The sequence below is a fragment of the Eretmochelys imbricata genome, chromosome 16 (assembly GCF_965152235.1).
Source record: "Eretmochelys imbricata isolate rEreImb1 chromosome 16, rEreImb1.hap1, whole genome shotgun sequence".
NCBI classification, from domain to species: domain Eukaryota; kingdom Metazoa; phylum Chordata; order Testudines; family Cheloniidae; genus Eretmochelys; species Eretmochelys imbricata.
In genome coordinates, this window is record NC_135587.1 from 27,781,784 (window position 1) to 27,796,175 (window position 14,392).

At 39.2% G+C, this 14,392-nt stretch overlaps 1 protein-coding gene across 1 annotated transcript in view; it reads right to left on the reverse strand.

Moving 5' to 3' along the window:
• The window catches only part of GARNL3 (GTPase activating Rap/RanGAP domain like 3), a 208,890-nt gene that overhangs the window by 117,346 nt on the left and 77,152 nt on the right, over positions 1 to 14,392 (reverse strand). The window contains exons 4-5 of the mRNA XM_077835615.1: positions 9,715 to 9,814; positions 5,383 to 5,501 (exon numbers count right to left, since the gene is read on the reverse strand). Coding sequence (XP_077691741.1) covers positions 5,383 to 5,501; positions 9,715 to 9,814 — 219 coding nt within the window. The remainder of the gene's footprint in view (positions 1 to 5,382; positions 5,502 to 9,714; positions 9,815 to 14,392) is intronic.

A 14,392-nucleotide genomic window follows, 5' to 3' on the forward strand; every position in this document is an offset into this window, starting at 1 on the left:
TCTTTCTCAATTCTTCACTTCTGGGATCCAATTAAGGTGGAGGCATCAGATCCGAGTGACAGTTGTGAGCACTACAGTAACAGGAGATTGGATAAGACGACTGATAAATCTGGATCCTTCAATTTCTGGTTTGGATATGACAAACATAGGCTATGTCTACACTACCGCAGTAAGTCGACCTACACTAGGTCAAGAACAAGGAGTAATGGCCTCAAGTTGCAGTGGGGGAGGGTTAGGTTGGATATTAGGAAAAACTTTTTCACTAGGAGGGTGGTGAAGCAATGGAATGGGTTACCTAGGGAGGTGGTGGAATCTCCTTCCTTAGAGGTTTTTAAGGTCAGGCTTGACAAAGCCCTAGCTTGGATGATTTAGTTGGGGATTAGTCCTGCTTTGAGCAGGGGGTTGGACTAGATGGCCTCCTGAGGTCCCTTCCAATCCTGATATTCTATGATACGCAACTCCAGCTACGTGAATAACATAGCTGGAGTCGACGTACCTTAGGTCAAGTTACCACGGGGTCTACACCGTCGACTTACCTTACTCTTCTCGTCGGAGGTAGAATACAGAGATCGATCAGAGATCGATCTGCAGTCGATTTGGTGGGTCTTTAGTAGACCCACTAAATCAACCGCTGGTGGATCAATCTCAGAGCGTCGACCCCTGCCCATAATTGAGTTTGTAATTATATTTGCTATTTCACTTGAGTGTTTTTTCACTCAGCATGTAAAAACTCTGCAAGCAAAGTCTACTTGGTTCTAAGATTTCCAGTTCTGAGGAGGTTCTTATTCATGGTTTAGCTCTGCTCACACTGGCCGTTTCTACTGGGCTTTTTTTAGATTTCTCATCCATGCACTTAGGATCCTTTCTAGGTATCTTCTTTAGGGTCAGAACCAAAGAGGATGGTGGAACTGATGATGTGTTGCCAAGCCCATTCCCGGCAAGTGTATATTGGCCTCTTTGTGTATGTAATTGCCTACTCATTTTTTTAAGCAGTGTGTTGCTTGTTCTGGGACTTTTCCGGAGGTGTGGCTTGTGCTTTTTTTCAGAAATTTCCCGCCAGAGAGTGTGATTGGCTCCTGGTTGCGCAATCTGCTAAATAAAAAGCTTTAAAAGGCTGCTTGCGGTTCATTTTTTCCTTTTGCTTTCGGGTTTCTCCTACGTGTGCTTGCTGGGTTGCTGGCTGCCTGTCTCTCTCCACATGGCTGGATGATACTTCCCCACAGATGTATCCAGAACCGAAGCTAGACTGTGCATCTTCTTGGAATTGATGGTTGTATTGGATTAACCAGGCTTTTGCACTTCTTGAAGGAGTAAAGCCTGAAGCCTGTTTTGTCTCTGTCCTCACTCCTGGCTTTTTGATCTTCAGATCTACCATCAGGATTTCTTCCAGAATGGAACCAATGCTTGAAGAAGTTATACTATCAAATACTAAAAACGTATTTTAATAAAATCTTATACTAAATTACTATAAACCTAGTTTAATATAACCATATACTAAATAACTATAAACAATAGCTATTAGATAAGGCCTAATAAAATAGCTATCTTGAAGAAAGCTTTAGACCACAGGTTCAGTCTGATTCCCAATCCAACACTGCTGGTGTTGGAAGGGACTGAGGCTGTCAGAGTGCCAAACCTTCGTTTGTAGCCTAGCCCCTAGGACAGGGGTCTCAAACTCAATTTATCTTAGGGCCAGTGCCAGTCCTCAAATCCTCCCAGCAAGCCAATAATGTCACTGAAATGGTGTTCAGAAAGAAAAACGTTTATATTGTATCTTTTATTACGAATTTCTTAGAAATAATAAAACTGTCATACAAATTTATATAATTCTGAGCCTGCCAGAGAGCTTTTAGTGTTTGCCAGACACCCGGCAATGCTTCAGTTCTGTCAGTTTGTTGATGTTTGGCCTCAGTGACTGAGCAGCTGAAACCTTCAGAATTGCAGCAAGGTGTGCATCAGATAGTTGTGTTCAGTATTTTGACTTGTTTATATTCATTGTGGAAAAAAGTGACACCGCCTCCATGGCTGACTCTGCCCAGTGACTAATGATGGTGTCTTTGTCCGTCTCCCCCAGCCAATGGGAGCTGCCATGGGCGGCACCTGCAGCAGACATTGCCAGGAGCATGGCTACATGTATCTCTTCTCTGCGGGCTGCAGTGGGGAGGTTCTCGGGTTACAGATGGCCCGGGACTTTGAGACCCCTACCCTAGGACTTCATGATTGTGAGGGAATGGGCAGACAAGGGCCCGCGAGTCCTCCAACAGGCACTATGATTAACTGTCAGTGCATCCCACAAAAGGCAATATGCAGAGACCACTTGAAGGAGAGACATATGTTATGAACATCTTAGAAGCTTTTACACACAATTCAGAAAAAAGGGGTGGGGGGAATCAGAGCAGCTAACAGTAACCCTGAAAAAAAAATATCAGCCCTCTAAATTGTGGGCCACACTGTACCTATTGGTACTGGCCCACTCTGGGGGTGGAATGGAGCTGCAATGCCTTAGGAAGAGCTCTGGGAAGCACAATTCAGCTTGGTGCTCCTATGAATATAATGTTCTCCAATGCATTTAATAAGTTCCATAGGCTGTGTGAAGGGTAATGGGGCCATGGCCCCACCTTCTCTGTGTCCCCCTTTGGAAAGGAGGCAGTACCAGGGAGTATATATTTTGCTGTTGCAGTGCATGTTATTTTGACCTTTCAAAAGCGCGTCTATTCTTTGTAGTAGGGTCAAGAGCATAATGGATCACATTATGATGCCGGGACCCTACATGGTTATGCCAGGGAGACAATAGGGAGAAGGAGCCTCCCTTCCACTTACATCTCCTATAAAGGGGGACAAACACAATCCAGCCGGTTATGTTCCCAGCCCTATCACAAAGAAAAGAAATACATTTTTTAGAATCACAAAACATACAATACAACAGCAAAATATTTTACAGAAAAACAAAGACCGAAGAACAACATGTCTCAGTTTTCTTCCTGGTGCTGGAAGAAAACATTCCATTGACATAAAACTATTTAGTAGGTTTCTGTAAAGGTATTTAAAGAGGACTTAATAGACTCCCAGAGATACCTTTGCTGACCTTACACTTTAATTTTTATTCTGCATAAAACCACTGTTATTCTTTTGACTTGTAAAATGGCATGAGGTTTATTATCTACTTGATCTCAATATTTCTGAATACATAGTGCAGTGTTATGGTCATTTAATAACCCACAGAGGGAAATCCTACAAGGCTCACACCTATACCATATCAGTTCTTAGCTGTAGAACTCTAACTATTGTATACCTGCTCCTGAAAATTTAGAAGAACTGATCAAATGGTTGCTGAATGGCAAATGTCCCCACAGTCCTTATTTTGAGTACATATTCAGTCATTTTATGCAGCGGGTGTCATATGGTATCACACAGCAGGTGGGCACAGTAAGGGCACCATCTTGTTTCAAACTAAGCCTGGGAGGTTACCAAAATTCATTAAAAAGTTACCACTAAAATTGTTATTTGGAAGACTATTTCTGTGAGTAAAGGTTTTATTGGCTAATGATCACATCACTAAAGAACCATATCAGATAAACAACAACAAAAAAAAACCAAGGAAACACAAGAGTTTTTATTCATTTGTAGCTGATGTTCACATGTAGCAAACACAGGACTATTAAGGCATCCAGTAGGACCAAACAACACTCACAAGCAAAACTATATAATCTGTACACTGTCCAGCTTTTCGTCTACATACAGTGGGTGCAATTAAAAAGTTAATTCCAGTTTTAATTATATTTCCTATATTTGGAATGGATAATACCACTAGAACCAGTAATATCTTGACAACTGGAATAAATGTAAATGTGCCCACTGTACTGATTCAGCAGCCATAAATTGCTAGTCATTTGGACTAGTGTATTCTGAAGTAACTGACACTTCCCCATTGTATGGTAAAAGTATAATGACAGATGGGAGTCTAAAGTGCAGAATGAAGAGAACATTTCCCCCTTATAAACAAAAGGAGTACTTGTGGCACCTTAGAGACTAACAAATTTATCTGAGCATAAGCTTTCGTGTAGCTCACAAAAGCTTATGCTCAAATAAATTTATTAGTCTCTAAGGTGCCACTAGTACTCCTTTTCTTTTTGCGAATACAGACTAACACGGCTGCTACTCTGAAACATTTCCCCCTTACGTTATCTTCATTTTTTAAATTTCCTTTCTGGTAGTTTTTTTTTTAATTTTGTTTTTTGTAAAGACAGTCCACTCATGAGCCAGGAAACATGGAACAAATCAATATGGATGGTGTGATTCCTATGAAGCATATACCACCAAGAATTGACCAAAATCTCTTCTGCAAAACGCTTGAGACAGGAAGCATGTATGTGGGTGATATTCTTTCGATGTACTCTCACTGCCTGGGAGTTGTATAAATCTGTCTAATTTGTCTGTTTGCTTTTATAGTTTGCATTAATTTTTTAAGTGGTTATGTGTTACGCCACTCCACCAACACTTCATATTTTACATTACCCTTTTCCCTTTAACCCACTTCTACTGCTTCTGACCATGTCAGTCCCCTCCTCCACTGGCTTCATCTTCCTTACATATCAACTTTAAGCTTCTTGTCATCATCTACTTCAAGGCCCTTGACAACTCCATCCCTGCCTGTATCTCACCTCTCTTCTCCTGCTCTGTCCCATCCGTCTGCTCTCCTAAGCAACCTTACTAACTAAACACTCTCTCTGTATCCTTCTTCTCTCATCTTTACGTCTCCTTAGAGGTTATCCAATAGACATGGATCTTCCTGTCTCTCCTTCTGGCCACACATCCACCCTCTATGCATTTGTATATCTTCTTGAAACACAACTTCCGTGAAGCTTTTCAATGATAATTCACTACAGTGAATAATTAAAATATGCCCATTTGTTACTGGACTTCTATGCAAGTCATCCAACATATTGACAGTCCAAACGGTATGATCTCGCTAAATGCAGAATGGAAGGCCCATGGAGTAGGGACCATTCCTTCTCCTATGTTTTATATAAAGCTATTCACACTGATAGTGCTCCGAAATAGTAAATACTTAAAAATAAGTGAGTTTTAATAACTAGTGAGTTAATGACCTTTAGAGGGTCAGCAGGGAATCCAAAGGTTTCCTGTAGGTGAAGGAAGCCAGGATGACAAAAAAGTAGCATCTGGAAACATGAAGGCTACAGATAAGATTTGTTTGCATTCTTTTCTGGGCTTACTCATACCATATATGTATCTCCTGTGGTAACCACAGCACAGTAGCTATGGAAAAATGTTAAGAATTCAGTGGTACAACTGAGGGAAGGAAATGCCCTAAAAAACCATGGAGAGCAGGCAGGCAGGCAACTATTAGTACTTGTTCCTTACTGTTTTTTTCCAGAGAATTGAGCGGTATTGAGGGACACGTTGATTGTTCTGGTTGGAGAGCACGACAGACAGAAAAAAAGGGTTCTTCTCTACATCTGTACCTATGTAATTCTGATGAACTGGAAAGGAAACACAACAAGTGAAAAACAATTATACAAGGAAAAATCAATTGTTACAAAAGGAACTACATTGTTGGTAGGTTTCCAGCAGCATATTGCCAAAATCTCCTTACTCACTTTTCCTGCTGCTGAAACCCTTGTCCATGTGCTGTGATCTCTTGCCTTGATTAAAATAACCTTCTCTTGTTCAATCTCTCTGCCACTCCTCCAGCTCCCACCATTCCACCACCCTCTGAATTCTTCTACTTATTGCATCTAGTTTGAGTTACTCATTCTAGCATGTCCTATAATAATCTCACAGTCACATTTCCCTCTGAACTCTCTCAAGCCCCATTAAACACTTTCCATTCCTTTTGCTTACTTTATCCTTTGTCCCGTTCTCTACTCCTGGTTTTGTGCTCTCTGTCATGCTGCTCACTACACCTGGAACAGTCTCCCTGCTGTGGGTAGCAATTTCAGTGTATATGCCCAGTCCCAGAGTACACAACATCAGCATTTAACATTTGGTCTATGCTGGTCAATAATGGCTTTACTGAAGCCTAATAAAACAAATAAGGATGCCATTGATTTTAAGGAAGAAACATGATTTGAGAAAATGTTTTTAAATTATGAAAGGTGTGTGTTATTGATGTTTTACGTACACTGAGAAAAGTCACAGAATTTGTAATTATGGTTCCAACAGGAACTATGCCTCAGTCACCTTACTGATCTACATTAAAGTGTTAATATTAATGCTATTTACCACAATATTAAATATTATATAGTTACCATTTGTCGAGTTTCCATTACTGTGTGAACCATAACTTTAAAATTCCAGTCTTTTGTACGTTTAAAATCTCAGCTATAAATTGTTTTTTCATTTAATTACAGCAAGTTAAGGTTCCTACAGCATTAACTCAGATATATTTTTGTTTTTCTATACAAATGTCTATCTATCATATTAATGGCATAATGTACATCATAATATACAGAGTATGTACAATATGACCATATTAACTGTGTTATAACCTTAACATTTTCAAGTTCCTGGCTTTTTGCAATTATAATTGTAAACTTAATGCTGCCTTGAAGCTTCCATTTAACATGTAATAACTGACAAAACATTAATAGTAGGCGGTTGGTGTTATGGACCCAAGATGCATCGTACAAAGGAGATGTGAGCTTCAGTGGAAGTTATAATGATTTTAAGGTCCAGAATGTTTGAGAAAAGGCTGAAAATTGCTTATATTTAGCCTAGAGAAAAGAAGGCTGGGGGGGGGAGGGTGTGACATGAGAACAGTCTTCAAATATGTAAAAGGTTGTTATCAAGAGGATGGTGATCAATTATTCTCCATGTCCACTGACGGTAGGACAAGAAGTAATTGTTAATCCACAGCAAGGGAGATTTAGGTTAGATATTAGGAAACACTTTCGAACTGTAAGAATATTTAAGTACTGGATTAGGTTACCAAGGGCTCTTGTGGAATCCTTGGTATTGGAGGTGTTTAAGAACAGGTTAGACAAACACCTGTCAGGGAAGGTCTAGGTATACATGATGCTGCCTCAGTTGTGGGGGCATGGACTAGATGGCCTCTTGAGGTCCCTTCCATCCCTACATGACTATGATTTTATCAATGAGATCACTAACATGAGTAAGGCCACCACAATTTTACCCTAAAATGTGCTAGACACCTACTGAAAAACCGTTCTATGAACAATAAATACACTTCATTTTTTTTTACCAAAATTATATGCAGAGAGCAAAGCTAACAAGCACTCCTGTTTCTACTGTTGCTGAATCCAAGAGGTTGATTCTATGTGGAGATCGGATTTCACTATACAGATACAACTCACCTGCCCTTTAAAACTTGGCTTTCTGGATTTATTATAGTAGTGTCAGATAATATACCCTATATATAATTAGTAACCACAATGTTTTCTTTTAGGAGAGGTCATGACTGCTCCAGGTCAAGTCTTTTCTCTCCTCATTGTCTCTCCCCCAAAAGGCCAAAATGAGAATATGTCTTTTGCAAAGCATGCTAACGAACTTGGAAGCTCAGCAGTTCCCAAATGTGGTAACATGCAGTGCACAACTCCTGCTCTTTCCATTTCTAAAGTTTATAAATTGGTACGCTACAGCCAACACCATTCTTTAATCAGCATTTCCACTGAGTAGTTTCAGTGTTGTATGCAATTTCAAAAGTAAATATTCAGTTGATCCAACAGATTCCAAAATACCTCAGAAATTTGGCTTTTTTAGGAATTTGTCTCTAGTCTCTGGCACCCAAGGTTATTTTTAAGAACACGACTTAAAGGAACACTGTCAATAGATCAAATTGTTAAATTCTCTATTTTTCTTGCATCCGTTTGTAAAATGCAAGTAATTTTGAGACATTTTTTCGAAGAAAATTTCTTATTTAAAAATATATTTTTTCTAGATATCCAGCACTCATAGGCAAATTCAAAACTATGTAGTATGCACAGGGAAGCAGCTATGAACAACCTGCAATAACTGACTGGTGTATACAGCCTAGCCCTAGTGAACATCCCTACAATAACAAACCAGATTGTAAAAACAACAAGGAGTCCTTGTGGCATCTTAGAGACTAACAAATTTATTTGGGCATAAACTTTCGTGGGCTAAAACCCACTTTATCAGATGAGCGGGTTTTAGCCCACAAAAGCTTATGCCCAAATAAATTTGTTAGTCTCTAAGGTGCCACCAGGATTCCTCACTGTTTTTGGCTGATACAGACTAACATGGCTACCACTCTGAAACCTGAAACCAGACTGTACATTTTATTTATATGTATTGAGGCAGTGCTTAGGAGCCCTTGTCATGGACATTGTGCTAAGCACTGTAGAAACACAAGTAACAGAAAGGTAAAAAATGATTTTAAGAAATAGATGTTTAAGATTTCAGGGTGCCTATTATAAAACAAAATGAATAGAAGAAAGACTCCTGCAAACACATTAAGAAATCCTGACTCTGTCAACAACTTTAAAGGACTTAATGAAGAAAGCATGGAAATCAAAACCTGGCTGCAGATCCTCACTACCAAGAGACATGGTTTAAATTTAGAAGAGATAAGAGAAAATTTATTGAGGAATTGCAGCTTCAAGGGGAAGAGAGGGATTTTTTTGTTTTGTTCTGTAAAGTTTATGTTTCAAGTCTCTCAAACTACAGGATTCTGCCATCCCAGTTCCTTCCTATAAAATCTGTGAAGAAAAGCAATTTCTGCTGATTTCCCTTAAAGTCTTGTGCAAATATCACAGAATCATAGAATATCAAGGTTGGAAGGGACCTCAGGAGGTCATCTAGTCCAACCCCCTGCTCAAAGCAGGACCAATCCCCAAATTTTTGCCCCAATCCCTAAATGGCCCCCTCAAGGATTGAACTCACAACCCTGGGTTTAGCAGGCCAAGGCTCAAACCACTGAGCTATTCTATATGCTATCTCACAAAATACTGCTACATTATATGGAGCGGAATAATAGTTATTTTTAGACTTACAAAGCCAAGTAGGGGCCTAAGTGACTAATCTGGTGAGATTCTGCCAACTCAGTGGGCCAGTTCTGGAAGATATTTTGTGAAAAAGAACAAGGACAATTGAGTAAGCCACTTCAGATATGATATAAACTAACCTGAACCTTCACTCAAGTCTTAACTGAGCCGAAACTTTTCCTGATGTGCAATTAACTTGGCCTTCAACAATTCACATACACTTCAAACATATTTCCTTATTTTGTCTGGGACAAGAGTAGAAATGCAAAAATCCCAAAACAAAAAAAGTGTTCTGAAAACATTTTTACCTTATAGAAAAGTGAGGAGCACCAGAATTCTTGAAAGAAACCCTGATGTGACAAGACTTCTTGGGTTTGGGGCTTCTCTCACTAATGAAGCATCAGTGCTAGAAGTTTAGATTCCAATGGACTGGCAGTAAAGTCTGTAGTGCAGTGAATGATTACAGCTTTAGTAACCAAATACTATCATGTGCTTATCCTGCATTGTATTGTGCCCACAATAACGTCAGAAGCTAAGCTCTTTGGGCCATGGACCCACCTGTCTGCCACAATCCATCTTCTGTACAACACTGCACACACCGAAGGTGCAATATTAATAAGAAGAAATAAAGTCAATCCCATGCACTTTAACAATTGCAATTACTCAAATGTGAAAGGTATTTCTCATTTATTTAAAATCATGTTTAAGCCATTTACAAAAGGGTAATTACCTTTTCCTAGAAAATATTTGAAATACCATCTGGTGTGGTACTCTGGGTTTTCCAAGTGCACATCTGTTCTGCGCCATGTACCTGGGGTGAAATCTGCATTCTGAAGCAGAAACAGAATTGGGAAATTATTAGATTAAACCCCTCCAAATGCAAAGGTGGGGTGGAGGAATAATGCAGGAAAAAGTCAAGCAAAATTAGCTGAAGTGCACCTGAGGAGTTTGATCCTCATGCCCATTCTTCATTCAAAAGCATGAAGCCGATTTGGAAATCTATTTTAATGCAACTGAAATAAAAATTTCTTACAGGTGATTTGAATATTGGATTGCTGAATAAACCAGAATATTGGTACAGAAGGTCACAGATTGTTCAGGAACGACAGGCAGGGGAAAACAAGGAGGAGATGTTACACTATATATCAAGATTGTATACACTTGTTCTGAAGGAGGTGACAGACAGGCCAGTTAAAACTCTCTGGGTGAAGACAAAAAATGGGGGCAACTTCACGGTAGGTGTCTACTATTTTGGTAGATCACCAAATCAGGAGAAGAAGGTGGATGAGGCATTTCTAGAATGAACAACAGAAATAACTAAAAACACAAGACCTGGTAATAATGGGGAATTTTAGCGACCTAGATATCTGTTGGAAAAGTAATACAGCAAAACAAAGTGTCCAGCAAATTCCTGGAATGTGTAGGGGATAACTTCTTGTTTCAGGAGTAGAGAAAACAACTGTGGAGGGGTAGTACTTTAGACTTGATTCTGACTGATTCTTGAATCTGAAGATAGAAGGCAATTTGGGTGAAAGTGATTGTGAAATGTTTCTAAGGAAAGAAAGGAGTGAGAGCAGCAGAATACGGACAATGGACTTAAAAAAGCAAATTTTAACAAGCTCAGAACTAGTAGGTAAGGTCCCATGGAAAGAAAATCTAAGGGAAAAGGGAGTTCCTCAAAGAATTTCTCAAAGAGAAAATATTTAAGGCATAACAGCAAATTATCCCGATGCAAAGGAAAGATCAGTAGAATAGTATGAGGTCAATACAGCTGCATCAGGAGCTCTTTAAAGACCTGAAAATCAAAAAGAAATATTATAAATAGCGGAAACATGGACAAATTGCTGGGAATGAATACAAAAGAATAGCACAAGCATGTAGGCACAAAGTCAGAAAAGCTAAGGCACAAAATGAGTTACACCTAGTAAGTGACATAAAAAGCAACAAGAAGAGGTTATTTCAATACATTAGGAGCTAGAGAAAAAACATAAGTAAAGTGCAGGTCCACAACTTTGCAGGGAAGGAGCGCTAATAGCTGATGACATCAAAAAGGCTAAAGGTGTTTAATTCCTGTTTTGCTTACATCTTCACTAAAAAGGCTAATTGTGATCAAATACCTAACCAGATTTAATATTAACAACAAGGGGGAAGGAACATAAGCTAGAATAGGTTAAAAAATAATTAGATAATTTAGATGTATTCAAATTGGCAGGGCCTGACAAAATTCACCCAAGCATACTTAAGGAACTACATGAAGCAATCTTTGAGAGCTCATGAAGGATGTGTAAGGTCCCAGTAAACTAGAGAAGGGCAAACATTGTACTTATCTTTAAAATGGGGAACAAAGAGAAAGTGGAGAATTACAGACCAGTCAGGGTAACTTCAATATCTAGGAAGATAATGGAACAAGTACACCAAGGATAATAGAATGGTGAATAATAGCCAGCATGGATTTGTCAAGAACAAATCATGCCAAACCAACTGAAATTCCTTTGTTGACAAGATTACTGGCCTAATGGATGAGGGGAAGCAACAGACATGATTTATCGTGCTTTTAAGGCGGCTTTTGATACATTCCCACATTACATTCACAGAAGCAAACTACAGAAATGTGGTCTAGATGAAACTACTGTAAGTGGGTGTACAACTGGCTGAAAACACATACTGAAAGAGTAATCAATGGCTCGCTGTCAAACTAGGAGAACCTGTCTACTGGGGTCCTGCAGAGGTCTGTCCTGTGTCAGGTACTATTCAATATTTTCATTAATGACTTGGATAATGGGATGGAGAGTATGTTTATAAAATTTGTGGACACCAAGCTAGGAGTGGTTGCAAGTATTTTGGAGGACAAGATTAGAATTCAAATTGACCTTGACAAACTTGAGAATTGGTCTGAAATCAGCAAGATGAAATTCAATAAAGACAAGTGCAAAGTACTATATTTAAAAAGGAAAAATCAAACACACAACTACAACATGGGGAGTAACTGGTTAGGCAGTAATACTGCAGAAAAGGATCTGGAGGTATAGAAAATCACTTACTGAATATGACCCAGCATGATGCAGTTGCAAAAAAGACTAATATCATGCTGGGGTGGAACAACAGGAGTGTCTTATCTAAAACACTGGAGGTGATTCATTGTTTCACTCTATTCAGCACTAGTGAGGCCTCAGCTGGAATACTGTGTCCAGTTTTGCACTCCACACTTTACAATTTGTCTGTATCATTCTTAAAGAGTCCAAAGGGCAGCAACAAATATGATAAAAGGTTTAGAGAAACCTGACCTATGACAAAAGCTTAAAAAAAAACAGATATGTTCAGTCTTGAGAAAAGAAGACTGAAGGGGGAACCTGATAGTCTTCAAATATGTTAAGAGCTGTTATAAAGAAAACAGTGATCAATTGTTCTTCACATCCACTGAAGGTAGGACAAGAAATAATCGGCTTACTCTGCAGGAAGGGAAATTCTGGTCAGATATTAAGAAAATCTTTCTAAGTATAGGGATAGTTAAGTACTGGAATAGGTTACCAAAGGAGGTGTGGAAACCCTGTGCTTTTTTTTTTTTTTTTTTTAAGAACAAGTTAGAAAAACACCTGTCAGTGATGATCTATGTATACATAGTCCTATCTCAGTGCAGAGGGATGGACTAAGATAAACTATCGAGCTTCCTTCCAGCCCCTTACATTTCTAGGATTCTATTTAGCTAAATGCTTTCATATCACTTCGGCCTTTTCTCACTGGCTTTCCCTTGGAACCACTGAGTTTTTGATGGCCCTTTAACATTCTACTAAAAGCAACACCACATCTAGATACAGGAATTATAGCAAAAACCAGGTTTTTAAAACTCTCTTTACAATGTTTTGCCTCCAGATTTCCCCCATTTCTCTTTATTCTTCCCAGCACAACCCTAGAAGACTTTCAGCCATGGCCACCCATACTTTTGGAAGAACGGAGGACATGGGAATCCCACTGGAGTCCTTCACTGCTGCTTCTGGGTTGATTGCTTGGTTAAAGGCAAGATTTAAAATGACACAAGTCCCTCTCTTCTACTTAGGGAATGTTTATGCTACTTCAGCTGTGCTCTAAAGCCAGATCCCTCACTTTACCAGCGTATTCTTCAGTGAAAACTCTATTTTCATATTTTGGTCTAGAATTTCAGCCAGAAAAAACAACCCACCCTGACTCTTAGGTACTTAATAGGATCTGCGATCTCAATTGTACCTGGCCTTGTTTACGGAGAGCAGGGCAGTGCAAGGTACCTACACACTTTTGCACTCGTACACAGTGATCAGGCAAAATGGCTGTCCTTGCACTCCCCTGAAAACAAGGACAACTACACACTAGTGACACTGTCTTACTAACCTTTCTAAAGGGGCAGAGCCAAAACCTCAGGCATCTTCTCATGCTGTATTGAAGAACACATCCTGAATCTTTTCAAAGGATGGTGCATGCCTGGAAGCATTGTGCCAGGCTAAGCAAATGCCTTCTGGAGTTCCTGCTGAGGACATGTGCCCCTGCAATGGACTGTGACATTAAATCACAACTGAACCCAATGTGTTTTTTTCATTATTCCATGGTGTTTTTAAAGTATAATTCTTTTATCATTTGATGGCTGTAATAGTTTAGTTTATTGGAACATTCACTATGGGAGTGCTGTACTATCCTTTCTCTAAAAAGAAAAGGAGTACTAGTGGCACCTTAGAGACTAACCAATTTATTTGAGCATAAGCTTTCATGAGCTACAGCTCACTTCATCGGATAAATAAATTGGTTAGTCTCTAAGGTGTCACTAGTACTCCTTTTCTTTTTGCGAATACAGACTAATACGGCTGCTACTCTGAAACCTATCCTTTCTCTGTGCATCGCCAATACATTCTGTGCAATTTACATTTAAAGAGGAACACATCAGAAGCAAGCGTTTAATCATAGGTAACGTACAACAAACTGGGCATGGAAATACACCCCAGTGTATCTCAGATTACAGATCTACGTAGTACTGACATATATTTCTAATTCAACTACTGTCCAGTAAGGAGACATCCTCATAGTACCTTAATATTCAATGATACTAGCATTAATCACTGTTTTCTAAGGAACCATGAACGAGTCTGGGCCGATTCTGGCAGAAATTACCCCAAATTGCCTGTTCAGAATGCAAGCTCTGTGCACCACTACTGCAATACAAAAGGCCTGACAAAAGAAACTACGACTTTCAGCAAGAATCCTGGGGCTTGGATACCCCTGGCTAATAAGCAGATTGTGTAGATCAGCTATTAATAGGTTAACGTAAAGTATTTCACATAAAAAAAATTTAACACATCATATAACCTGCTTTAACTAGAATTTTATTTATTTCAGAGGTATCTGGACTATGCAGAGAATGTTACAATTTTAAATCTGAATCTTGT